At 35.3% G+C, this 27,058-nt stretch overlaps 1 protein-coding gene across 1 annotated transcript in view; it reads right to left on the reverse strand.

Moving 5' to 3' along the window:
• Positions 1–705: 705 nt before the first annotated feature.
• Positions 706–27,058, reverse strand: part of Rfx6 (regulatory factor X6) — a 62,778-nt gene continuing 36,425 nt past the window's right edge. Inside the window, exons 7-19 of the mRNA XM_004651248.2 lie at positions 21,410–21,517; positions 17,459–17,536; positions 17,259–17,372; positions 16,116–16,165; positions 13,607–13,766; positions 11,892–12,036; positions 10,861–10,970; positions 9,811–9,928; positions 8,358–8,480; positions 7,351–7,557; positions 5,290–5,802; positions 4,013–4,225; positions 706–881 (exon numbers count right to left, since the gene is read on the reverse strand). Of these exons, the coding sequence (XP_004651305.1) occupies positions 706–881; positions 4,013–4,225; positions 5,290–5,802; positions 7,351–7,557; positions 8,358–8,480; positions 9,811–9,928; positions 10,861–10,970; positions 11,892–12,036; positions 13,607–13,766; positions 16,116–16,165; positions 17,259–17,372; positions 17,459–17,536; positions 21,410–21,517 (2,115 nt within the window). The remainder of the gene's footprint in view (positions 882–4,012; positions 4,226–5,289; positions 5,803–7,350; positions 7,558–8,357; positions 8,481–9,810; positions 9,929–10,860; positions 10,971–11,891; positions 12,037–13,606; positions 13,767–16,115; positions 16,166–17,258; positions 17,373–17,458; positions 17,537–21,409; positions 21,518–27,058) is intronic.

Genomic DNA, 27,058 nt, shown 5'->3' on the forward strand with positions numbered 1-27,058 from the left:
AAAGGACTTCTGCCTCGAAATTCCCTGTATCCTTCCAAAACAGTGCCAACTCTGAGATAAAGCACATTTTTGACAATGTTTCTACACATTATATCTTTTATTTCCTCATTTTTTTAAGCAAAGAAGGAAATCCTTTCTATTCAGTTACAGAAGATTGGAATACTGCTATGGAGTAGAAATCACCACACTAATGCACATATATTGAAAATCTAGGTCTTTGGTCTAGGCTGAATTGAATTACATGTTAACCTTGTAAACATTTCCATAGGAGGTAGAACATAGACTTTGACTTTCTGTCAAATAAGAGATAGTAAACAAAGATTCTGGGAGTCTAATAAATTAAGGCAATGTAAAGACATTAAATATACTTTTCTCATTTTGAAACAAATGGTGGAGAAGCATAGATTTTCAATAAGTTAGAAAGTGAAATATTAAACCTTCATTGTGGAACTATCTGTATCTTGAAATCACTGGTTTCATTCAGTATTGTTTGAAACTATGATTAATAGGATCATATTTTAGATCATTTATGTGCAAGGCAAACTGCATAACCATTCACTGTGGTGTTCTCCAAAGTATCAGTGACTTGAAAACAATGTCCATTCACTAGCTATTCCCTACTCTTGACTCCTGTGGCAGCCTGAGTGGATGATGATATTAGTGTAGTAGATAGTTGGAGTTTCAACTCCTCTCCATACTGTTGGGTTAAGTGCGCCCTGATGTTGTTCCCATAAACACGGTGTTGATGGGTGGTAAAGAGGACACCATTTCTCTACTGTTTGCTCCATGGGAGTCCAGAGTATCTTGAGCAGGGTACTGATTCGAAGTTCCATACATACATTGGGATGAAGAAGAAGCAATCTGGGTTTGCAAGCTGGAAGCTGGAAGGGAAAGTTAGGTCAATCAACAGCTAAAAACAAATTGGTACATTCTTTTCCCTGAAAGTGTCTCTTACTTTAAACCTCTGGATTTATTTTTGCAATTAGTGCAGCACTCGTTTGTTTTAAATGTGGATACACAATGCTTGTCAGAAAAATTATCTTTTCTTCTATTTTTCCCATTTGTTATTCTTCCAGAAAATATTATCATCTGCACATTTCACACAGGAAATTCAATATCATCCTAAATTCTGCCACAGAAATATGGCCATTATCTGCCTTCTTCTCTGTGTGCACCTACATAATTGTAGGTTCAAGTGTCACCTTCTTTTCGCTGGGCCAAAACAGCAGCCTCATTTCTCATTCTCTCCCCCAAAGAGAATAGCCAGAAGGTTCTTACACATATGTAAAGCAAATATTCTTTTCTCATATGGCCATGAGTTCTCATATTCTTGGAACAAAACTCAAGCTTCTAGCCTTTATTCATAAAACCTAACATAACCAGATCTGTGCTTTTAAATTAATTTTATTCTACTCTCTCCTCCATGTGCCTTGCTCAAGTCACATTGCTTTTCATTTTGCAAATGAAATTTCCAGGACAGTTTGTTTTTTTTTTTTAAATCATTTCAGAAGCTTCAATGTTAACCATATCTGGAACAGCACTCCTAGCACTTCAGAGAACCTAAAATTATCTTTTCTTTCCTTCTTTCTTCTCTTTTTTCTTTTTTTTTTTTTTTAGTAAGGTCTAACTCTAACATATGCTGACCTGGAATTTACTATGTAGTCTCAGGGTGGCCTCAAACTTATGGTGATCTTCCTACCTCTACCTCTCAAGTGCTGAGGTTAAAGACATGTACCACTATGCCCAGCCAAGCTTACATTTTTATATTAGCATCCAAAGTAATAAGTTCATCATGGTATATTCATATATATCTTGTTATTAAGCTTTGTTCTCATTTGGTCTTCTCTCCCACAGCCCTCTCTCATACCCCCTCCCTCCTTTAGCTGGTTCTCTTTCTTTTCCAAGTTTATCTTAACTTCTGGTATATCTGGCTATCTATCTATCTATCTATCTGTCTGTCTGTCTGTCTATCTATCTATCTACATGCATGATTTCTATTACCTCCTCTATTTCTCATCTACCTTAAGATCTCTTCCTCCTCTTTTCAGTTTCATGACTTCTTCACATAAACACACACACACACACACACACACACACACACACTCACAAATGTAGGTTCTACATATGAAAGAAAATGTGTGTTATTTGTCTCTTAGTTAAATCACCTTTGTTCTTTTAAAACATTTCTATTTATTTATTTGCAAGGAGAGAGAAAGAGAGACAGAGAGAATGGATGCAACAGGGCCTCCTGTGCCTGCAAACAAACTGCAGACCCACGCACCACTTTGTGTATCTGGCTTTACAAGAGTACTGGGGAATCAAACCAGGCCATCAGGTTTTGCTAGCACCTTTAAGCACTGAGCCATCTCTCCAACCCCCAAATTATTATCTTTTTAGTGAATCTGCTGATATGCTAATTTCCTTACTCTCTTTCTACTAGAATCCATTAGGCAGGAGTTATGTATCAACTGCCTCCATGTTCTCATATGTGGAGTCTGGCTCTCAAAAAAAAAATTTCTCTAATGGGCTTAGTAGGTCTGTAATGCCCTCTTGCATGATTGATGGCTTCTCATAGCTGAAAGAATATGTCCTCTGTATCTAAGGATTAGGCTTTCTTGCCTGTGATGAGTCTCAGTCCCCTAAATGCTACTTACTTAGTATATTCTGTTTTTCATTTTGAAGTCCACTTTGTGATTGTCTTTAGTCTGGAAACTAAAATTTGGAGTCTACCCTATACCTAGCCTATGTTCCACAAAGCTCCCATTATCTCTACAAGTAAATATAACTAATAGTAACAATATCAACACAGTACATTTTAGTCTCATGCTGAGGACACTTCCTGAAGTGGAATTTTCTGCTTCATTAGAGTAACCTAGAAGCAATGACTATTAGCAGATAGCAGGAGATGAGCTGCCAGACTACACAGGACACATTTATGATGGTCATAGGAAAGGAAGAAGTGCTTCCTATTTGAGTTATTGGATAAGCACACTGAGAGACAAGAGATGGAATTCATTTCTCATTTTCCTGTATTCTTTCATTGTGTGTCAATGCCTTTCACTCATGCTAGTCTAAAGTCAATGCTACTGAAGGTTTTGCCTGTCTCATATAAACATTAACACATTGCTTTGATAACTAACTAACTTGTAGTATTGCTATAATACCTTATTACTAATTTTAGAAACCAGATTTACACATTTTATGTCAGAGTCTATGTTATTGGTAATAATACTGATAAAAACAGACTAAATGAACATGTAGTTTCAGTGTTGTTTGTTTAGTGTATCACTGAGCTACACCTGCAGCCTCTAGATTTCGTTTTTACCGCTTTTTTCTCCCTGGCATATTATGTTCCCATTATGTGGCTGACACACAAATGTACTACATGTAGGTGATGCATGTAGAACAAGCTACAGAATTTCTTCTTAAATGAGGCTTGGGGACAGCAACCATGGTACAAGAAGGTACAGTACACTGATTTGCTCATTTGTACTTAAGTTTATGTTATATAACAATAAAAAAGGAACAATTTATAGAGAGGTTCAACTACATTTTATAATGGTTGAGAAAAATGCTAGTAGCTTTTCTCAAAGGACACCTTCTTGTAAAAACTTGGGACTGATTTTAGGTACCAATAGAGATTATGGGGCCCAAAGGTAAGTCTTGATTCTTCTAATGGGTAAAACTGTGACCAGCAAAGAATGAGAAAAAAAGATATCATTCCTATTCTCATAAAACTTACTGTCTTCTAGACTGCCTTTGTCAGGCTATACTAAATTTTTTGTATATTTTAGCAGGTGACAATTCTTTTGGAAGGAATAGCAGATCTAGAGGTAGGTTGCATGCTAATGATATACAGAAGGAGAAATAGAAATTTATTATATATTCAAATACAAAACATATCTTCAGAACATGCATGCCCAGATCATCTGAACATTCTCCCTCAAGTCATTCTGTGTATTAAGGATCATCACTTCTTAAAATGTTTTTAAGGACTACTAAAACAATTTACCTACAACTGGAGTCTGACATGCAACTGGAGAGGATGTGTCCATATAAAATGAGCTGTTCTGCTTTCTACCACTATCATCTAAAATGTTAAGTGGATCGTGGATGTCACTGTAGGGAGGCAGTGAGCGGACGCTGCTGATGACAGATACATGTTGATTCACCATTGATCCGAGCCTATGAGCCTCTGGGTAGTTTATATTACTGCCATAGCATCCTAGAACAGAAAATATTGATAATGTACTATTAGGTATTTACAAAAAATAATAAATAAGGGAAGGAAAAATGTAGCAAGGTAGCTGGATATACCTCTAAAGACACCCAACTTTAAACAATATACCTACATCTACATTTACTAGAAAATTGATTTTTTAAATTTTATTTATTTATTTATTTGTGAGAGAAAGAAGCAGAGAGAGAGAGAGAGAGAATGGGTGCACCAGGGCCTCTAGCCACTGCAAACGAATTCCAGATGCATGTGCTACCTTGTGCATGTGGCTTACGTGGGTACTGGGGAATCAAACCTGTGTCCTTTGGTTTCAAAGAGTGCCTTAACTGCTGACATCTCTCCAGCCTGCATTTGTGTTTTAATGCAGTCATTGTTACTGTGTTATTTTGTTGAGATTTTTAAAGGAGTTAACATTGTTAATTTTGACAGGTTACATCATTTCTATATTTTCCTTATCTAAGTTAATATAAACCTGTCTATGAAGAACAAAAGTAAAGCACAGTTAGCCTTTCATGTTATACTACTTTTGAAATATTATTTTTATTCATAGAAGCATGGTCCTGGGAGAAGGACTTGCCTGTACTTAGGAGAAAGACTTCAAAGAAGCTACACACAAGTCTACTTCAGTAGCTTAATAAGTCCATAGGTCTTGCCAGTCTCTTTAACTTCAATTTTTTTTGACCAAACAGGGAGTTCTGGTTTTGGATCCAATATTTAAAATCTGCTATTAATTCTCTGGAAAAAAAAATCTTCCCCACTAAAAATATTTTCAAAGGACAGAATACTCTTCTTTGAGCATATCAAACTTAAGACTTGACATACATTTTTAAAAATAATGTGTTACATCATTTAGAAAAGCAACTTTTAATAAAGCCACAAAAATTAGAGAATATGTTTATGTGTGGCAGAAATCAGCTTCATATATCTAAAATGCCATGATTTTTATAAGCTTTATGCTAGATGACATACTACTTGACAGGGTTGTAAAACTCAAACTCATATTTTGTTTTGCCTTCTCAAAAGCCAGAAAAATCTCTTTAAAATTTTTATACCATTAGGTGAATTGGAGGGCAGTGTTACTCCATGGCAGCTTCCAGCTCCTGCTGTGCTCAGGAAATTAAAGCTTCCTGTGTTTAAAAACTGCATACTGTGTAAATCCTGAGTATGGGGGGATGGCCCATAACTGGAAGTTGGCCGAGAATTATATGGAGATCCAGCACAGCTACCACTGAAGAAGTCTCTAGAAAGCTGTTGCTCAGCCCAGGCCATGCATCGCCCATGCTCTGCACGGTGAGGATAGAGGCCTGATGTAGGGTGAGGCTGTGCCCTGAACACAGTCTGATAGTTAGAGTTGGCTCCATAAAAGTCATGGGTGGCTTGAGAGAGGGAAGGATAAATAGGTTCCTGGTATGCTGAGCAATGTGCTGGAACTGAGAGCACTGGGGCCACACTTGGGGGTCTCCCTGCCATTGGCCCTTGGTTAATGACACTTTCTCGGCTTGCCATGGCTGGAGAAATAGGTGGTGTCATCAAATGACCAGCACTCTGTGAAAGCTCCATTTGACCTGGAAAAATCATGAAATTTTTTAGTTAGTGGGCTCAGATCTTTGAAATCATTTGCATATATATGCAACTTATATATATGTAAATATGTATTTCCAACTTAATTCATTCCTATCCTACAAAAGTAACTGAATGGAAGAACACTAAATTATATATATGTATATGTTAATATATATTTGCAATCTAGTTATATTACACAGCAGTGGACACTTGGAGTTGGTGACTAAAATGATTATAATGCCCATGTGGGAAGGGCAAGGGTGTTTGATACGCACATTAAAGCATAACTAAAAAATAAGTTGAATCCAGGTATGGTAACACATGTGTTTAATTCCAGCACTTGGGAGGCAGAGGTAGGAGGATCACCATGAGTTCGAGGCCAGCCTGAAACTACATAGTGAATTCCAGGTCAGCCTGGGATACAATGAGACCCTACTTTGAAATAAAAATTTTAAATGAAAATTTTAAAATAATAAAAATAAATTGAAAGGGAAATGGTCTATCATTAAGGTAAAAATAAAATATTCCCATGTCAAAATGTCCATGGCGGGCTGGAGAGATGGCTTAGCGGTTAAGCGCTTGCCTGTGAAGCCTAAGAACCCCTGTTTGAGGCTCGGTTCCCCAGGTCCCACGTTAGCCAGATGCACAAGGGGGCGCACGCATCTGGAGTTCGTTTGCAGAGGCTGGAAGCCCTGGTGCACCCATTCTCTCTCTCTCCCTCTATCTGTCTTTCTCTCTGTGTCTGTCGCTCTCAAATTAAAAAAAAAAAAATGGCTTTAAATCAGTCAACTGAAAGCCATGCAAATACCATTGGAATGGGTTTAGGAATCCTACCAGTTCCCTGGGTCTCTGACTTTCCACTGGTGTAATTTGACTATTGTATTATAAGGTTATCCTAGTTTTAAGATTCCATTGATCTAATTAATTAATGTATATAACATATTTCAAAAATATATGAGGTAATGAGCAGATATGAAAAAGTATTCTCTGGTAGCTATTTCAAGATACTAAAGATTCATTTGAACCTAGAAGAAACATTAGACAAAGGGTAAAATAACTGTGACAACTACCCTAAACTGGCTGGCTCCACTTTTTAATGGAAGAGTATATATAATGAAAAAACAAAATCAAAGGAACAGCTGCCCTCCATTCCCATTTTAAGACAAGGTTTTGTTAAGCAATCTAGGCTGGTCTTAAATTCATGATGTTCCTGCTTTAGCCTCTGGAATGCTAGGATTACAAATGTGAGCCATCAGTTCTGGACAGAAGTCAACATTTTAGGTTCAAAGCACCTTAAGATTTCATATCTAATCTAGATTTTTCTTATGTTAAATGAAGAGAACTATTCAAGTTTCTGTTATGTTACTGAGTAACAAAATGTGATAACTACATTAATAATGTTAATGGTAGTTGCCAAAATAAAAAATGTATATATTATAAATTTCATAATGTAAAATGTTTACTTTTAGAATTCATGGAGGCTAGGAGTTTTAAGAGAAATGAAGTAGGTCCTCTCAGGTGTGGTGAGGTCCAAATGCTTCACAGCCTACCTGTGAGTGGCATGTTATCTGTGCTTGCAGCAGGAAATGGGTGAAGAGAAAGGGGTAAATCTCCAGGCTGACTGGAAGATAGAGAAACATAGGCTGTCTCCACATGACTTTCATTCTTCACAGTATCACTGGGAACCATGCTTCCCTTGCTGCGGTTGGCCAGAAAGCATGAGCTTGGAGAAGCTGAAAAGGCAGCTTTACTTGCATCTGTAAAGAGATTTTTAAGTATGAAGGGTGAAATTCTTCCCATACCCCTAGTTAATAAGCTCAAGTAAATGACACTGAAAATGGCTTATGGTTGATTAATAAAGCTGGAGACTCCTACACAATACATTCCACAGGAACAGCTGGTAAAGCTTAATTCTAGACTGTGGTGCTGACTTTTGTAAGACAAATATTTATGTGTATTTTTACTGTCACTATACAATCCCCTATGGAGTGAGCAGTATTTATAATGCAACTTTTCCTTTACATGTCCTTCCTTCTCTAAACTGTAAGAGTTATTTCTACACACCTTAGTTTTGTAGTATACTACATGTGTTGTCTTGGATTACATTTTTTGTATTATAGTCACTTCTCTAACTTCATATAAAGTCTCAAATTAAAACCACAATTGGGCTTGCTGAGATGGCTTGAAGGTGCTTGCTTGCAGAACCTGCTGGCCCAGGATTCAATTGCCCAGCCACCCCATGAGGTCAGACATAAAAAGTGGTCCAAATATCTGGGCATTCTGTTTCATTTGCAGTGTTAGGGGACCCTGGTGTGTGCGTGCACACACACAAACACATACACACACACACATTTAAATAACCAGATAACTTTTGAAAAGTAAGTTTGTAAGCTTCAACATTTCACAAAAAGAACTTTCAGTAGTATTAATATATGATGTTAGCTATAGTTTAGTAAAAACCATGTAACCAGTATAGACCTATCATGTACTTGTAAGTCCTTAAACTTATATTTAAACAAAGAAATATTAAGGAAAATGTAGTAGCTTTTTACATTACCTGAATTCTTCATATACTTGTCCAGTAAATTCTGTAACTCTTGTTCCTTGTCATTATTAAATTGAGTCTCCATGGCCAGGAGAATGTATTCATCAAGAAGCATCCGGATCAAGTGAAAAGAACCTTGTTTATGGATGAGGAAAGGAGGAACCACATGCATGTGGGGGAAGAGTAGAGAGAAAGAAAGGTTATCTTTGTGACCATCTCACCACACTTTACAAGGAGCAACTGAAATAAACAAATCCTTGTTGGACTTTAAATGACCTGCTAAGACCAACAAGTTTAACTTGGTCTCTAATCTTTTTGTGTACTGCCATTCAGTTCACCGTGTGTCCTGTTCTGCCAGATCTTTGGCTACTAATTACATCAAAAGAAAATATGGATGAAAGTGAGGCATGCTTTATGCTTTAAGAGGGCACACACTGGAGAGTGATAAGCTTTAACCTGGGAAGAATGAGCTCTCCTCCACTCCCTTTCTGTTTATTTTATACTAAATAATTAGACAATGACCCACATGGTCTGAAAATGTTATCAAGTGAGATGTCTTTGTAGCTTAGTCTTCAATTTGAAAATAAAAGCAAGAGTAATTTTCCTATGAAAGACACCTGAACACTTAAAACTTCTTTTAATTATTCATGAGAATTCCCAACAGAAGTCTGTTCTTCAATACTGCAATATTTTAAGAAGCTTAAAGTATGAGCATGTCTACTTTGGATAATAGATTCAAAGCATTCTGTTTATCCTTTAGCACATAAACTGATTTTATTTCCATTGAGCCTTAAATAAAAACAACTTAGCTAATTGCATCTATTTTATCTGTGAATGTTTTTTGAAATGCAATGCACTGCCCATAAGTTTAGTACTATAACTATAAAACAGGAATCTCAGAAATCTTTGGATAAAGAAGATACCAAATTCTTGAAAAATCTATTTGATTCAGTTCATTTTATGAATCTTAGAGATTAGATAAGATGGGTAAGAAATTTAGGAGAGTCTTCTAAGCTCCACTCTGGTTCCTAGAGGACAGCTGTCTGTGCCAGGGAAAGACAATGCAGCTTTACTGGGGAGAGTAATGCTTTGGAGAAAAATGTCTTAAGTATTTTTTTCTGTGTGTTGTTTTGTTCAACACACAAAAACTACCAAGTACGTATTCCAAGGCAATGTGTTTTTATTTTCATCATCTCACTAAAGCACCTTACAACTTCACAAAAGGAATATCCCACCCTTACCCAGTTACTGGCTTATGTTAAGCACAGCTCAGAAAATTAGTATTATTACATGACCTCTGATTCCAAAACTGCAGCTCAGAGCTACCATTCTCCACTAAGTTGATATTCATATATGGTTTGAGAAGGAAAAATAAACAGCAATATGTTTTAAAGTTGTTAGGATAGATGACCTAGGCAAGGAATGACATCTTTCAGATAAAATTTTTATAAAGCACATCAGATACCAAAGCTTGATGCATTGTTCAAGGTGAGATTGTGCATTACTCGAGCACCAAAAAAACTCCACTTTAGCAGAAAGTCTTGAGCTCTCTTCTTTAATGATCTTCCATTTTGTTTGCTGGTCTAAAAGGAACAAAATGTTATCATAAAATCTGTCATTTCCTTACTACATGCATCTTATTTTAGATTGATAAAGTGTTGAATAAAATGGACAGATACCATAGTATGTTATATATTTCACCAGATAAAATGATCGGCTCAGAGGTTTTAACTTTAGCCTGTGTTTGTATCATTTTAAAGGTAGCCTTAATTTTTTATAGTTTCATTTCCTAATAGAACTAGACTACAAAATGAAATGACTTACAAACTGCATGTATCTTTTTATCTTTTTTTGTTAGAGCTTTAAGAAAGACAAGAGATATATTGTGAAGCAAAGGTTATGTATTTCTGTGAATGATTAACAGAATCTTCAGGTTCTGAATGATAGCCTGTTTTCTTTCTAGAACAAAAAGTCCTCAGACTCTAACCAATTCCCTTGATATGGAATGGTTCACGCTAACTAATGATGGAAGTGTTTGTTCTCATTACCTTGCTTCATGATGGATGACTTGAAGGTGAAGTGAAAGAGTGGATAAAGTCAAAAGGAAAGCATAAAACAATAAGATTTTAGAATTCAGAATGACAAATGTAGAAAATCATAATTTTGTCAGCACTTGTGAAAATTTGCTTTTAAGAAAAGATACAGATCTTTCCAGTTCCCAAATTCATTTTTCACTAAGGATGTTAGTCTCATAGGGAAGAAACAGAATCTTGTAGTCCTTTATTAAGAAAGGATAAACAGAATTAAATCCATGCCTAATGCTCTTAACCCTAGCACAATCTCAATTTTGATACATGGACTGTCCTATTTTATAGGCCTCACAATTTTTTCAAAGCAATTTTTTATACAAAGAGGCTTTTTTACACAAAAGGCTACCTTTTCCATACTAGTGAAGAAATCATAGCAATTCTAGAATTTATAAAAAAAAAATATTTTCTGAATTAGTAAAGAGTACCTTAATAACTCTCTGTTCTACTACAGTATCCAGCCATTCAATGAAAGCCTCCACTGTGGCATTCTTCTTAAGGAGATCCTTGAGCTCTTGGAACACAGTGATAGAGTCATCTGTAATGTGAAAAAAAATTAATAATTGCATCTACTTTGAACCTAACAGAAAACTTTGAGGTACGAATTATCAATAATTTTAAAGGCATAAAAGGGAAATAAAAAATAAAAATAAAAATAAAAGATTTTTAAAATTGGTGTACATGTTATACCCAAGATTGTAGGGTAAAGATGCTCTTTTTAAAAATTTTATTTATTGGTAAAATGTTTTAGTTCTAGGTTAATTTAATTTTTTTCCTCTCTCTTAAAAAAAAAAAAAAAGGGAAATAAGCAAATAAGTTAAATGTGTGGTTGAGTCCCAGCCCATGGCTTGTGTTATATAGCCTATAGAAGGCTGCATTTTCTCTTTTGTCAAAGGAAAGATCGGGAAAATTATGGGCCATACATCTTTTAAAACTGAGCACAGTTGCCAAACATGTTGGTCTGGTTCTTAAATAGTGTAAACTTAAAAACCTAATGAAGAGTGCTTATTCTGAATAGCATTGTGTTGAGGTATCATTTTGATATGTATCATACCTTATGATGACAAGAATATAAAACATGTGTAACATAAAACTGGGAAAAAAAACACAGAAAGCTCAAAACTATTTTGATTTCTTATACTTTTTGCTTCTAGACAATGAGATACTTATATTTTCTGCATTTTTGACAATTTGACATCTCTTTACATAAGGATAGTATTTTTTAAAAGTTAAAAATATTTCTATAAACAGTTTCTCAAACAGATGTGATTTTGCAGCAATGTTTAGAGATATTTTTGATTGTCAAAGCTGGGGGTGCTGCTAACAGTATGCAGACCCTAAATGCCAAAGACAACTGGAAGTATCCTACAGTATGTGATACAGGTCATTCAATCAAGTTAGCCAAGTGGTGTCAATTGCACAAAAGTTAGGAAACTTGTCATTGATGAAACAAACTCACGCTCACTGTAGATATCAGATTCCATATCTGTGCTGCCTGAAATGGTAAGAAGAGCCTGAGACCCAATGCTATTCAAGTCAACCTTTTCAATATCAGATACCATTGAGTTCACAACATGCTGGTCAAATAGAGCTGGTCTGGCAATCTGCATATAGAAACAAAAAAAGACACTAAACTATATCATTTGTAGTCTATCTAGAAGAAAGTTTTAGCTATGAGAAAAAGTTTCCTAAAGGAAAAGAACCACAACTTATATCTTAAAATTAAAAGCAATAATTGAGACTCATGATCACCTCTGAAATATTTGAAACTTTGGTTTTGGGTCTAGAAAAATGAAAATAATTTTTTGATACCAAAGTGACAAAAGAAAGGTTTTTAAAGCAAACATTTATTGTGGCAATGAAAGCATAATTAATGTATATAGTTTTCTTAGCTTATGAATTTGGTTTGTTGCTCCCTAATTATGAGAGATAGTAGCAGTTGAAAGTGTATTGGTTTATGAGTTTGATAAGAAATATTACATGGGCCGGGCATGGTGGCACAAGCCTTTAATCCCAGCACTTGGGAGGCAGAGGTTGAAGGGCTGCCATGAGTTCAAGGCCACCCTGAGACTCCATAGTGAATTCCAGGTCAGCCTGGGCTAGAGTGAGACCCTACCTCGAAAAACAAACAAACAAAAAAATCACATGGTTCTCACTCTCAACACCAATTGAAATCACCTGGCAAGGGTTTTGGTGTTTATATTGTATTAAGAATTTTCTTCCCAGCTGGGTGTGGTAGTAGCCTTTATCCCACCACTCAGGAGGCAGACGTAGGAGAATGTGTGAGTTCAAGGTTAGCCTGGGACTATAGACTGAGTTTCAGATTAGTCTGGGCTAGAGAAAGCCCTCCTCAAAAACAAATAAACAGATAGGCAAATAGGCAAACAATATTTTTCTAAATTTGTATTTTGAAATAGTTTTGAAACATGAAAACATTATAAAAGTAGTAAAGGGAATTTATGTATACCTTCCATCCAGCTTCTTACCATCTTACATAGACATTGTCTATTACTAAACTCAAGAAATTAACATCTCTACAGTATTATTTACTGATACACTGACATTTAGATGCAGTTTATAGCTCATCAGTTTTCCTACTAATATCTTCTTTCAGCTCTAGTATTTTCTCTAAGGTTACATATTAGGTCTTGTTTCTGCTTTTTTTTCCTTCAATCTGTGAAATAGCCTTTTTTTAAAAAAAAAAAGTTTATTTTTATTTCATTTTTATTTATTTGAGTGAGAGAAAGATGCAGAGAGAGAGAGAGAGAATGGGCATGCCAGTGCCTTCAGGCACTGCAAACAAACTCCAGATGCCTGTGCCCCCTTGTGCGCATGTGTGATATTGCACACTGTGTCACTGTGTCTGGCTTTCATGGGACCTGGTGAGTTGAGCATGAGTTCTTAGGCTTCACAGGCAAGCACCTTAACCACTAAGCCATTTCTCCAGCCCTTTTATTTCCTTTTTGACAATTTATACATGTATATAATGTATTTGGATCATATTTACTCCACATACCCCTTTTTTATCCTCCTCCCACTCCTGCTAAAATGTCTTCTTCCCCTTCTTTCATGCCTTGAATTGTGTGTGCGACACATTAAGCTTAATTACAAGTCTTGTATTAGAAGACTCCTTTCTGATATGGTGACTCAAATACCCTCAGCTCACCCCCATACCTGAGCAAGATGTAAGAAAGATGTTTGTCGCTTCAGAGAAGATACAAATCTTCGCACAATGGGAATTTTCTTGTCATTTAGGGCTTCTGGCAAGTTTTCCAAAGATGAAACAACCCACTGTTCCCAATTTTTAGCAAAATTTCTTATGTCTGCTAATAAGCTACAAAGAAAACTATGTGTTAGGTGCTACATTGTTTTAAATGCAATGACTTGGGAGGCAGAGGTAGGATTGCCATGAGTTTGAGGACACCCTGAGAATACATAGTGAATTCCAAGTCAGCCTGGGGTAAAGTGAAACCCTACCTCAGAAAAAAAAAAAAAGCTAATTGACTATGTGTTTTAATGGAGGCATACAATTAATCTATGCTTCCAATGCAAGAAATTTTAAGCCAGTCAGAATTACCCCAGGGCTATCATTTATTATCTTAATAAAAATGTTCAACTTTCTGAAGCTCAAATTTCCTCATGTGTTAACTGGAAATAAGAATAGTATCTAGTCATCAGGTTATTTTGAAAATTACATGATACAATTCATTGAAAACACTCTATGAATGCCCAATAAACACCTTATTAATTTATATCCTTAATGAGAGAGAGATAATGGGTGCACCAGGGCCTCTAGCCATGCCAAATAAACTCCACATGCATGCCACCATGTACATCTGGCTTATATGGAACATTCTGGGGAATTGAACCTGGGTTCTTAGGCTTTGCAGGCAAGTGACTTAACCACCAAGCCATCTCTCCAGCCCCTAATAACCACTTTATTATTAAGATTAACTCATAGTTCAATTATTTTATAAGATATTATTAATAGTAACCAACAGTTCAATAATTTCCTATGAAATATATTTCTGGGAAAATGTAAGTGCTGATATGATATAATTTCTTGGGAAATTCTATGTAAGACCATAATGTTTCATATCTTTCACATTAGTTTAGTAGTATATTCTCATCATCCAAATATAAATTTATGAGATGAGTTTTCAAAAACAAATTCATTATATACCCAACTTAGAAAACTGAAAATTTGTGCTATATGTAGATATAATTTTATAAGAATATATAAACAGTCAAAACCTAAATCCTCATAATTTATTTCTCAAAATCAATCTAAGTATAGTTGGTATGGTTTATATGTTGCAGGTAGTTTCTTGACATATGCAAAAGATTAGGCAGAGTTTGGGGTCAGACTCTGGGATATAGGCTCTAGTTATTAACTAGCTGTCTCTGGGAAATTAAAATAAATTCTTCCTGCTCCAATTTTGTTTGATAATTTTTATGCCCTAATGTCTACTTTAGAATAATATTTGATGCTGTATTTTTAAAAATCCCAGTTGTTCAATGAAAATGAATTGGCTAAATGTAGTATATTGGTCTCTGGATGTTAGAAATCCATGCCACCTCTTAAAGAGAAAGTTCAGAGCTATATTAATTGACATGGCTCTTGCAGTAACTGCTATACTATTTGCTGTTTTCATATTTTAAAATGTGTATATTCACAGTTTCTCCTAGAAAAATGTCTGTGTTATAAGAATATAGAGCATTAAGAGTTCTGTATTTCATTCCATGTAATAAATGTGAGGCTTGTAGGAAATAAATGAAATGATTTGTATAAAGTCTCAAAGCCTATACTATATTTAACACAAATCAGATATAACAACTATTTTAAAGTCATGTGACCAGTTACCTACCTCTAAAATAAACAGCCATTTTACTATGACACAGATGTGCTTAGGTACATCTGATTCTGATTAAGAATGATATGCTCAAAGATTACAATTGATAATTAAAAGAAACTATTGACCAGACCACTGCCAACAATTATATAATAAATTAAATGATCTAGGTAAAAATATGTCAGTGATAAAGATCTGTATCAGCCAACATTTTATTTGAGCATCAACCATATCCAGACCTGAATGAATGTGTACTCCGTTTTCTAAATACATTTTACATGCCTGTTTACATGGGAAGTTTTCAGTATTTTTCCTTCCAAATTTCTATATTCTCACTTAGGAGATGGCTATGTGAAAACTCTGCTAGCATTATTTCAATAAACTTTTTGAAGTCTCATTTCTTGGTTGAAAGAAGGTTTTAAGTTCATAATGCCACTTTTGATTTTTCAAGTCAAAGTTAACTATAAAAGTATAAAAATTTGGAAACTTATAACACTTTACAGATTTAATTATTATGCTTATTTCTTATCATTTATCTTTCTCCACCTAGTTTTCATTGAAGAACTTTCTTAACACATTGAAGGTCAGTCATGCTTGTATTTTTTCACTTTCAGTAGTCTATAAATTAAAAATATTTTGGGTTTTTATTCTATCAATTTTTGTTCAATGATGCTCAAATACAGGTATGGAATTTTAGATAATAGAGACAGAAATGGAAAACTATTCTTTATAATAAATGGATTGCAACCTAATGTTTTTCTTTAACATAATGTAGAAGGTGAAACTGTCATTTTTATCAGATACTGTCTTATTTTACTAACTGTACATACCTTTCAGGCATTTCTTGCATTGTTGCAGGAATGAGTACATCTGTAAGAACCTTAGCCAAACAAAAGGGAATTAACATAAATCTTTACTGAGTGGACTAATGACAGACACACTATTTGTCAATACTGTTTTTCTTAGCTTCCTAGAGAGTAACAACTCTTTTCTGTTTTTTTAATGACTGTATATGTGAGTTGTATGTGAATGAATGCGTGTGGCAGTAAATCAGGAGACAGCACTGTGTAGGTTTTGCATTCATACCTTGTTAAATAAGTACTGCTTTATGGGTACAAGCTGACCATTCACTCTCTAAGGTGGGATGAAGATCTCACATAGGCTTAGTTTAACACTGTTGATGTGTTCACTATGCTTCCTTAAGCTTACCATGAGGAAGAGAATTAAGTTTAATGATACTTAAACTCTAGATTTTTGTGCTGCACTAAAATAAATAGGTCATTTTATGGGACAGGATATGTTTTAAGTGTTTCTCAGAAGAGCTAAATTAGTTCAAACAGCTTTGCTTTGACAGTGAAATCTGTGAACATAGACTCCAGGTCTTCCCATACTCATTCAGAGTTACCTCTAGTCCCCTTTTTGCTGCTTCCTGGTTTGTAAGTATTACAGACAGTTAATGCAAATTGAATCCTTTCTTTATAAATATTGATATTTATTCAAACAAACAAGACAGTTCTTGTTCTCCTTTGTTCTTCTTCAAAGGCCAAGAATATCTTAAATTTAGCCCTACATTTTCTTACTTTGAGCTAGAGTAATTGAACAGAAGATGCAAATGTGAACCCCACCTCCTCATCCTTATCCTCTACAGCCAAGCTATGAGTTATTCATTTGCAAAGTTGCTTCTGGACAATCTACTTTTCTGCAAAGCTCAGAATCGGAGAGACAACTAGCCTGTTTTTTTTTTTGTTTTGTTTTGTTTTTTTATCATTCTTGAGTTTTCTCGTCAATATAGATAAATTTCTATTATAACATATATACTATTAAACATTCATTATTTTCTTATCAGAAGAATTGGTCCCATACTTCTCTACAAAAATAACAAACTTACTATAAATATGTTGCAAGAATTCAGATAGAATTTTACTTAAAGAAATAAAGTGTTCATTATTTTAAAAAAACTATAAAGAGCTTACCTTATAAAGAATTGAATCACAAACACAGAAAATATCAATGATAACAGGATTTTCAAGCAGGGGAAGAAGATGATCAGGCATTCCTTGCCAAAAGTGTAGTAAGAAATGCTGGATCTGGTTGCAAAGTACATTAAACTTGTCAAGAACAGGACATGAACTTTTATATAATATGGTGAAGAAAGTGTTCGTTGTAACCTTACCTCCTCAAAGTTTCCATTAATTGCATTGTCCAGGATACATTGGCAGTGAGTTTTGTACATCATTATTAGAGTATCAACCTATTTTAAGAAGAAAAAAACTTAACTAGACCATTCTTTAGTGCTTTCTTTATTTGTTTCACACACATTTTTAAGCTTCAATTGTATACTAGGAATTTTGTACAATATTGAGGGCTTGAAATAAAGACAAAGCCCTCATTTCAAGAAGCTTACTTTCTCTGTGAAGGAAGAAAGATAGGTAAATTGATAGTTATGGTATGATACAGGGAAAACTTTGAAAGATAGTTGTGTAAGTAGCTGTTAGCTAAAGCATCTTAATTTTATGCCTAATAATAAATGCACCTTTTGGAGGGGAAATGAATAGAAGATGTCAACATAGGTTAACACTTCAAAAAGCTTTATTAAGTTGATGCTTGTAGCAGTGTGCCATAGTAGTTTCAAGTTTTCATTCTACAGTCAACTGAGCCTAAGTGCCCCATTATACTATTTACCTGGGAAAGTATGGCTTTTCGTGTTGCTTTGTTTCTGAGCCTCAAGTTTTAATCTTTAAGTAAGTAGTAAAAATGTGCAACCTATAGGGTGTTAAGAAAAATCAAATAAAGTAGGAATGATAATGTGTAACTGTTCTTGGCAAGTAAGACTTCACTGAGTATTCTGTAGACTTAGCAACAGTAGTAAATGATGCATTTACAGTGTTTTCCAAGCACCGCTTGTCCATTATGAACAGACTGTACTTCCAAGTTACCAGGATATTTGGATTGCAAAGTTCTAAAAGTTTTAAACACATATGGTGGGGGTATAGCTCAGTGGGAGAGTGTTTTAGCATGCCTGAAGCTTTGGGTTCAATCCTCAGCACCACAATTAGGTTTTTGTTTTGCTTTTTAAAATTATCATTATTATTATTATTATTATTATTATTATTATTATTATGAGGTAGGGTCTCACTGTAGCTCAGGCTGCTGTGGAACTCTGTAGTCCCAGGCTGGTTTTGAACTCATAGTGATTCTCCTACATCTGCCTCCCAAGTGCTGGATTTAAAGGCATGCACTCCCATACCCAGCTAATTTTTTTAAGTAAAATCTTATACTCTAAAATTTGTGATTGATTGGAATTATATAATTTTCTAGCCACTTAATATTCAAATTCAAATAGTTATGTTATTACCAGAAATGTCCTTAGTAACAACTGACTGTAATTACTGACTGTAGGTTACATATGAAAAGAAACATGACTAAGATATAAATGAAAGCTGTGTCTTGGATCTGAATGCTAGATCTCATTTGCAGTTTATAGATAGGTGATATGGGACAAGAACTGATGTGCTGATTTTCTCAATTGTAAAATTGACATGATGTTTTGATGACTATATAATGGGTTATTATGAGGTCTAAATGAATTACCATATACAAAGTAGTAAGTATCTTAAGAAATTGATGGTTGCTAGCTATTTTGATCCTATCAGCATCTAGGATGATGGTGGTCACATCCTAGCCTAACACTTTGCATTCTGCCCCTTTCTCCTACAGCAGCACCCATCTTTGTGGTCTAGTGAGCTGCTAATAATAATGGCATGCAAATTTCTAATCTCCTTCCATGGAATTATATTGACTACAGGATGTCTTTAGGAGAATAGGTTTTGGTCCTTGCAAATGAGATTATCCTATATGCTATACTATATGCTAGTATTGTGTTTAGATGGTACTCCAAGACATACTTTTTTTAAAATTTTTTTTGTTGTTCATTTTTATTTATTTGAGAGTGACAGCGACAGAAAGAGGCAGAGAGAGAGAGAGAGAGAGAGAGAGAGAGAGAGAGAGAGAGAATGGGTGTGCCAGGGCTTCCAGCCACTGCAAATGAACTCCAGATGCATGCGCCCCCTTGTGCATCTGGCTAACGTGGGTCCTGGAGAATCGAGCCTTGAACCGGGGTCCTTAGGCTTCACAGGCAAACGCTTAACCACTAAGCCATCTCTCCAGCCCCCAAGACATACTTTTCAAATGAAAATAAGGACAATGTAAAAGACAGAGGAGAAGTCATAATCATGCCAAAAAATTCACCTATGAGACTACCAGGGAATAGGAAGATCATCCTCAGGAATAAGAAAGGGGGGTAAGGGTTGGTAATAGGGGAGAAAATATTATCAAAATATGTATATAGGAAAATGTCATGGTGAAATTAACTATTTGGAGGCTGGAAAGGTAGGTCAACAGTTTAGGCACTTTCCTGCAAAGCCTAACAACCCAGGTTTGATTCCTTGGTACCCACATAAAGACAGATGTACAAAGTGACACATGCATCTGGAGTTCATTTACAGTGGCAGGAGACCCTGGTATACCCATTCTCATTCTCTTTCTCTCTCTCTTTCTTCTCTCCCTTCCTCCCTCCTTTCTTCCCTCTTTTTCTCTCTCCCTCAAATAAATAAAAATAAAGAAATTAAGTATGTTGTGCAATTTATATAAACTAGTAACAATTCACCTTTTCAGCCACAAACTCTTAAAAGCTCTACTCTTCACATGCTCTATTTTTGTCAAATGAGGTGTTTCATACATGAATCATCAATATTTAAATCTGTTAGTATTTCATATATTTATTTACTATTTACATGTCTTAGACAATTAACCTTAGCCGTAGTATATTTAAATTCTTTTTCAATATTTTATTCATTTGCAAGGAGACACAAAGACGGAGAGAACAAAGAGAGAGAGGAAAAGAAAGGGAGGCAGAGACAGAGAATGCCAGGGCCTCTAGCTACTGAAAATGAACTCCAGATGCACCCACTACTTTGTGCATTTGGATTTACGTGGGTACTGTGGAATGGAATGTGGGTTGTTAGTCTTGTAGGCAAGCACTTGAACCAATGAATCTCTCCAGCCCTATTTTCATTTATTTGAAAAAGTCCCACTAATATGCAGAGCTTCTCTCCATGTTGACATTTAATGACAATATTTGAGTAAGAAGACATTATATGTAGTAAGACAAAAGGTGAGACATTTGAGAAATCTGAAGATGAGAAGAAAATAGACATACTTTTGGAGACTCTCTTGGATTCCCACATCTGAAAATTGGTCAGTACTTTGCCTTTTTACCTGGCAGGGTATATCTCTCAACAAATGAGTCCTGCATCTCTGCTTATCTCTCATTAGCTTTAAAAAATTTGATTTTCTACTTTTTTTTCCTGTTTCTACAAAAATACCATTGCTAAAGCAGTGCATCTGAATATTAATCATCTTCCTTTGTTTTCACATCAAAATATGAATTGTATTAATGTGTTGAGAAAGCCATTTTCATTAAATTCTAATATAAATGATCTTCAGTTGAGAGAAACAGAAAGCATACAGCTCTGATTTAAAATGGTCCCTGCTATTAAACAGCCAATGGTTCTCCAATAAATCACTCTACAATTACAGAAGTAGAAGATGATTTAATGTGAGAATTAACTAAGTAAGCACTGAAAACTTATTCTCATGATTATTTATAAACTGAACTTAATCAAAACATTTCTCCCTTTTGTTATCTTTGATAGTCCTTACGTTTTACAGGTACTCAGTGCTAGGTACAGACTTTGTCCTAGAGAAATGTAGCAAGGTCATTGAGAAAAGATGACCCCAATGAAAACATAAAGCTTACAATTGAAAAACTGAATGTGACCTACACATTCTAGTATTTACTTCTTTAATGAAAAGCTTTAATTAAAAATAATTTTTAGCCTTTCAAGGTTTATTTTACCACCTTCTGAATGCACAATATCATAGATATAGTAAATAATTACTTGGAAAATTTTAGTAAACATTTGTCTCTCCTATAAATAAGACAATTCTATTTGATAATGAAGATTACTACTGGCTGCTTTCTTCAAGTGCCATGAAATTCCCAACACTGTGACATAGGAAAACCATATAAGAAGATCAATAGAGAAGCATCTTTAATAGATACCTTTTCCTTAGAAATGCATCCTTGATACACAAGGTGTTGAGCACTGGGGAATTCTGGAAGAAGTGTTCCTGTTTTTGAGCTAAGTGAATATTTACGAGTGAAGCCACCCTGTAATTAAGAAAATCATGAAAATAAGTCACAACTACATGAATCTAAAATACAGCTCTAATAACATGAAACTATAATTTGGTAAACAATGTAAAATTAGAATATTTGAGTAACTGCTTAGACTGTGTAACTAAGCAAACTAATATGTCTATAGAAAAGTGAAGTCAGACTTTTACCCAATAAAATTAACTCAAAAGAGCCCCAAACTCTAAATGCATGAGGTAAAATTGTGATGCTCTTAGAAAAAAATATAAAAGATCAATGTCCTTGTATTTGGCCATAATTACTTAGGCATGACACAGACAAAATAAAAAACAAACTGAACTTCATAAAAATGGAAATCCTTGCACAGCAAAAATAGTATAAAAGCTGGAGAGATCTTTGTCTTTGTAAAGTGCTTGCCTTGCACACACAAAGACCTGAGTTTTATCCCCAAAATTTATATTTAAAAAAAATCCCAACCATGGGCTGAAGAGATGTCTCAGCATTTTCTACAAAAGCAGGAGGGCCTGTGAAGGCCTGAGAGACCACTGGAGTTTGAAACCCAGGACCCACATAAACAGCTAGGCATTACCTGTTGAGTCAGTAACCTCAGTCCCATGGAGGAATGCAAGAAGGAGAGCTCTGGGATTTGTAAGACTCCAGAATAAATAAAAATAGGCAGAAGAGCAATTGAGCTGGACATCTGTCTTTCCATCCTGGCCACAGCAGGTGAGCACGTGAGGCATCACAGAGACATTATACATGTAGATATACCACACAACCACACACATTAAATTACATACACAGACACACACAAGCCAAACAAGCATAAAAACCTAAGCATGGCTACACAGTAGTGACTAAAAATAATTTTCAAGTGAACAACACAGACACTATTTTATACTCAAAGTACTGGAAAAAATTAAAATGGTATTCAATACAATATGGAAGAATATGCTGGAGATACAGCTATGCAACTATACAAACTATGCTGGGGATACAAGAGTTGGAGGGCAAACGACTTGACCTTTAATAGTAAATGTAAACACAGTGTATGCTAGGATCTAGAATTCCACTCCTGTGCATGCACACATGGTAGATGTTCACATCAACATTGTTCGTCAAGTTTAAAAACCTTGCAATAATAGTAGAATGAATAAATATATTTTGGTTTTTTCATATAATAGAATGTACTGAGGTTTTTGTGCTCATGTGTTTGTTATACAATGATCTAAATAAAGATGAAACATTTAATGAGATTGAATTTGTAATTATAAGTATGCCTATCAAAAAGAAGTACACATTTAAATGAATTTGATACTGAATTTCTTTACAGAACTGAAACCACTGCTTCTCAAGTTATTTCCTAAGATTGAGAAAGATGAAAGATCCCTAACTCCCTTTATAAAGCCAACATTATACAAGTAGCAACACCACAGAGAGACGCAACAAAAAAAGTAGATTATAGACCAATATCCTTAAATGAAGTTAAATATAAATCTTCTCAATAATATTCTTGCAAATCAAATTCAAGAGCACATCAAAATTACTATTCACCTCAATCCAACTAGGATTCAATCCAAGCACAGTTTAACAAATGGAATTCAATAAATATAGTGCATCATATAAATACACTTAAGAACAGAAATTACATAATAATCTCAATAGATGCATTTTGACAAAATATAGCAAGCATGCTTTTATGATATGAACCTTGAAGAAACTAGGGATAGAGAAATTCTATCTCAACATAATAAAAGCTATGTAGTACACACAGAATAGCATAGTAAATGTGGAAAAACTTGAAGTATTCACACTAAGATCTGGAACATGAAAAGGGTGTCCACTCACCACACACCATTTAACATAGTACTTGAACTGAAGAAGTAAAAGAATGAAATACAAAGGATAAAAGTTGGAAAGTAAGAAATCAAACTGGCCTATTTAAGCATGATGTTATAATTCTATACTTAAGAGATTCAAAAGACTCCATCAAAAAACTACTGCAGCAGATACTTTCACCAAAGTGGCAAGATATAAAATTAACATACAAAATTTGGTAGCTTTTCTATATACCAATTACAAACATACTGAGAAATGAATCATGAAAACATTTCAGTTTACAATAGCAAAAAAAAAAAATAGTTAAATAATTTCTTGAAATATCCCTAACTAAGAAAGTGAAAGACCTATACAATGAAAACATTGAAGAAAGAAACTAAGAGAGACATGAGAAGATGAAAAGAGCTCCCATGCTCATAGATCAGGATTAATATGAAAGTGGCCATCCTACCAAAAGCAATATGCAGATTTCATGCAATTCTAAGCAAAATTCCAGCACCATTTTTCAGAAAAAAATGAAAATAAAAGTCTCAATATTCATATACAAGAACAAAAGACCTCAGATAGCCAAATGGGCCCTCAGCAAAAAGAATACTGCTGGTGATATCACCATGCCTGATGATTTATTTATTGTAGAGAAAGAGAAGAAGCAGATAGACAGAATGGGCACACCTGGGCCTAGAGCCACTGCAAACAAACTCCAGGTGCATGTGCTAGCTTATGCATCTTGCTTATGTGGGTCATGGGGAATTGAACCTCAGGTTTAGGCTTCACAGGCAAGTACCTTAACTGCTAAGTCATCTCTCCAGCCCACAATATCTAATTTTAAGATATGCTAAAACATCATCATAATAAATCATAATGGTACTATCACAAAACCAAAACCATAGATCAATAAAATTGGATAGATGATCCCAATATAAGTTCTAGTTACTACTATCACCTGATTCTAGACAAAAAAAAAAAAAAATAGCCAAAAGTACACATTGGAAAAAAAATAGCATTTTAAACAAATAATGCTAGAGAAACTGGATAATGACATATGGAAAAATGAACCTAGACCCTCATCTCTCACCTTGCACAAAAATCAACTCCAAATAGATCAAGGACCTGAAACTCTAAAATGGCAAGAGAAAAAACACACCTGATCTAAAGGTATACTACAATACCATAATAACAAAATACCATAATAACAAAAACAGCATGATACTTCCATAAAAAAATGACATATAGACCAATGAAATAGAATTGAAGACCCAACTAATTAAAAAAGTCTGAGGTAAAAGTTAAGACCCTATTGCTGAAGACATTACATGCTGCTAACCACTGAGACCTGGCTGGAATCCAGGAGGGAATCAGTTCCCAGATAGCCTGTTTAATGGTGGAAAGTGCTACATGAGCTACTTGGGGAAAATGTTCAACAAAATTGTGAGCAAGCAAGGGCCATAACAAGTCAAAAGAAACCAGCCTGACAAGACATACACACCTGTGAAATGGTGGCACACAGCTTTAGTGGGTAACTGATGGCTTTCTGATTGGCTAAGATATCTGCCCAGAGGAAAGGAACCCATAGCTGGAACTGGCAACCAGGTCAGAATTCTATGGAGACCAAGACTATGGTCTCCAATGACAAACTCTTACTAGTTTTTGGTCAAAAGAGTGCTACATTCATCAAAATCTCTCTAAATTATTGATACTTATCCCATTTAACTTATGCTAACTTCATTATCCACTGGAAAACCTGTTTTTCTTTTTCAGAAGGTAGCAAGAACCCAGGAGATAAACCACCCCTCATACTTCAGCAAGGGACCAGGTGAAACCACAGAGGAACTGGTGAGATGAGCAAGGGTGCTACTTCTATGGCAAGCCTGATAATCTGCACCAGGGTCAAGGAAACAGGTACTGAAGATATTCAACACATACCAGAGAAGAAATCCAGAAGCTCCTGAGAGCTTAAAACTGAAGTAAACTTAAAATACACCCACCATGGCTCAGGGAATTTTCTGGAAGAAGGGGCAGAAAGATTATAAGAGCTACAGGTTGGGAGGGCATATCCAGAGGCATTGTCCCCCATAATAACTGACTGTTGCTCTCAAAAACATAACCCATAACCCCATGGGTAATACAGCAACCTCACTTATGAGAGCACTCAGTGGAATGGGGGCAGGGAGGAGGGACATGAATGCTATCAACACATATGTCCATACAAAGTATTTTCTTAATAAAAAATTCAATGAAAATTAAATCTACTTTGAGCTTACACTTGACTTTCATCAGAAGGGCTATAATTAAAAAAAAAATAAAAACAGGGCTGCACAGATGTATTAATGGTTAAAGTGTTTTCCTGCAAAGTCAGAGGATGCAGGTTCAACTCCCCATGACCCACATAAGCCAGATGCATAAGGGGGCACATGCATCTGTAGTTCTTTTGCAGTAGATAGAGGACCTGATGTGCCCATTCTCTATCTGCCTCTTTCTCTCTCCTTTTATCACTCTCTCTCTCATAAATAAATTAAAAAATTAAAAAATTAAAAAAATTAAAAAATCAAATAAATCTGGCAATGGTGTGGGGAAAGAGGAAACATCATTACTGTTGCTGGGAGTGTAAACTTGTAGAGCCAACTAGGGAAATTAATGTAAAGGTTTCCAAAAATTTGGCAGTATGGCCTGGAGAGACTGCTCAGTGGTTAAGACATTTGTCTGTGAAGTCTAAGGACCCAGGTTTGATTCCCCAGTATCCACATAAGCCAAATGCAAAAGGTGACACATGCATCTGGAATTTATTTGCAGTGGCTGGAGGTCCTGCCATGCCCATCCTTCCTCCCTCCCTCTTCCCCCACTCTCTTATAAGTAAATAAATAAGAGTTTTTTTATTTAAAAAAATTCTAAAAATAGAACTACCATTTGCTCCTACTATACCACTCTTGGGTATATGCCCTGAAGACTCTACACTTCAGCCATGTTTGCTGCTTTAGTCACAAAATGGAATCAGCCAACATGTCCATCACTTAATTGAATGCATAATGAATATGTGATACATACACACAATGGGGTTCTATTCAGTGATAAGGACAAATTAAAATGGATATACCTGGAAAAATTATAAAATGAGGTTATCCAGGCTCAAGAAAGACAAATACTACATATTCTTTCTAATGTATAGATCCTAACATGGAATAATTTGATTTGTTTAAAATTTTAGTAAACTTTAGTAGTACTGGTCAGAGAAAGCTAGGATGAGGTTTAGAGAAAGAAGAAGCAGAGAGGAACTAGAGGAGAGGATAGTATACAGGCAAGTACAGGGACAGAATACATAGAGTGTAAGGGTACATGGTAGGGGGAAGGAAGGGAGTGGAAGGATACACATAACTAAAGTCAGCATGAAGTAGCTCTATAGACACCTACTTCTTCATTAGCTAATAATTAACAGATTGAAGAAAGGGAGGGAGAGAGAGAGAGAAAAAAGAGAGTTTTGTTGGAAGAATCCTGCTTTGATGAAGGAAGTTTTACCCTACAGCTAGACACTTTTGCTGGTAATTGCTGTGGCCAAAATTGAGTCACCACTCCACTATGAGTTCTTGGTCAGGAAGGTGCAAAAGACCCTCCAAAACAATGTTAAATCATTGCAAAGCACTTGGTCAGCCACCAGAACTAGATAGTAGGGCCTTATTGCTAAAGATACAATGGGCTGTGGAAGCAGGACATTGAGAAATCAAG

Source organism: Jaculus jaculus, chromosome 9 (assembly GCF_020740685.1).
Source record: "Jaculus jaculus isolate mJacJac1 chromosome 9, mJacJac1.mat.Y.cur, whole genome shotgun sequence".
Taxonomy (NCBI): Eukaryota; Metazoa; Chordata; class Mammalia; order Rodentia; family Dipodidae; genus Jaculus; species Jaculus jaculus.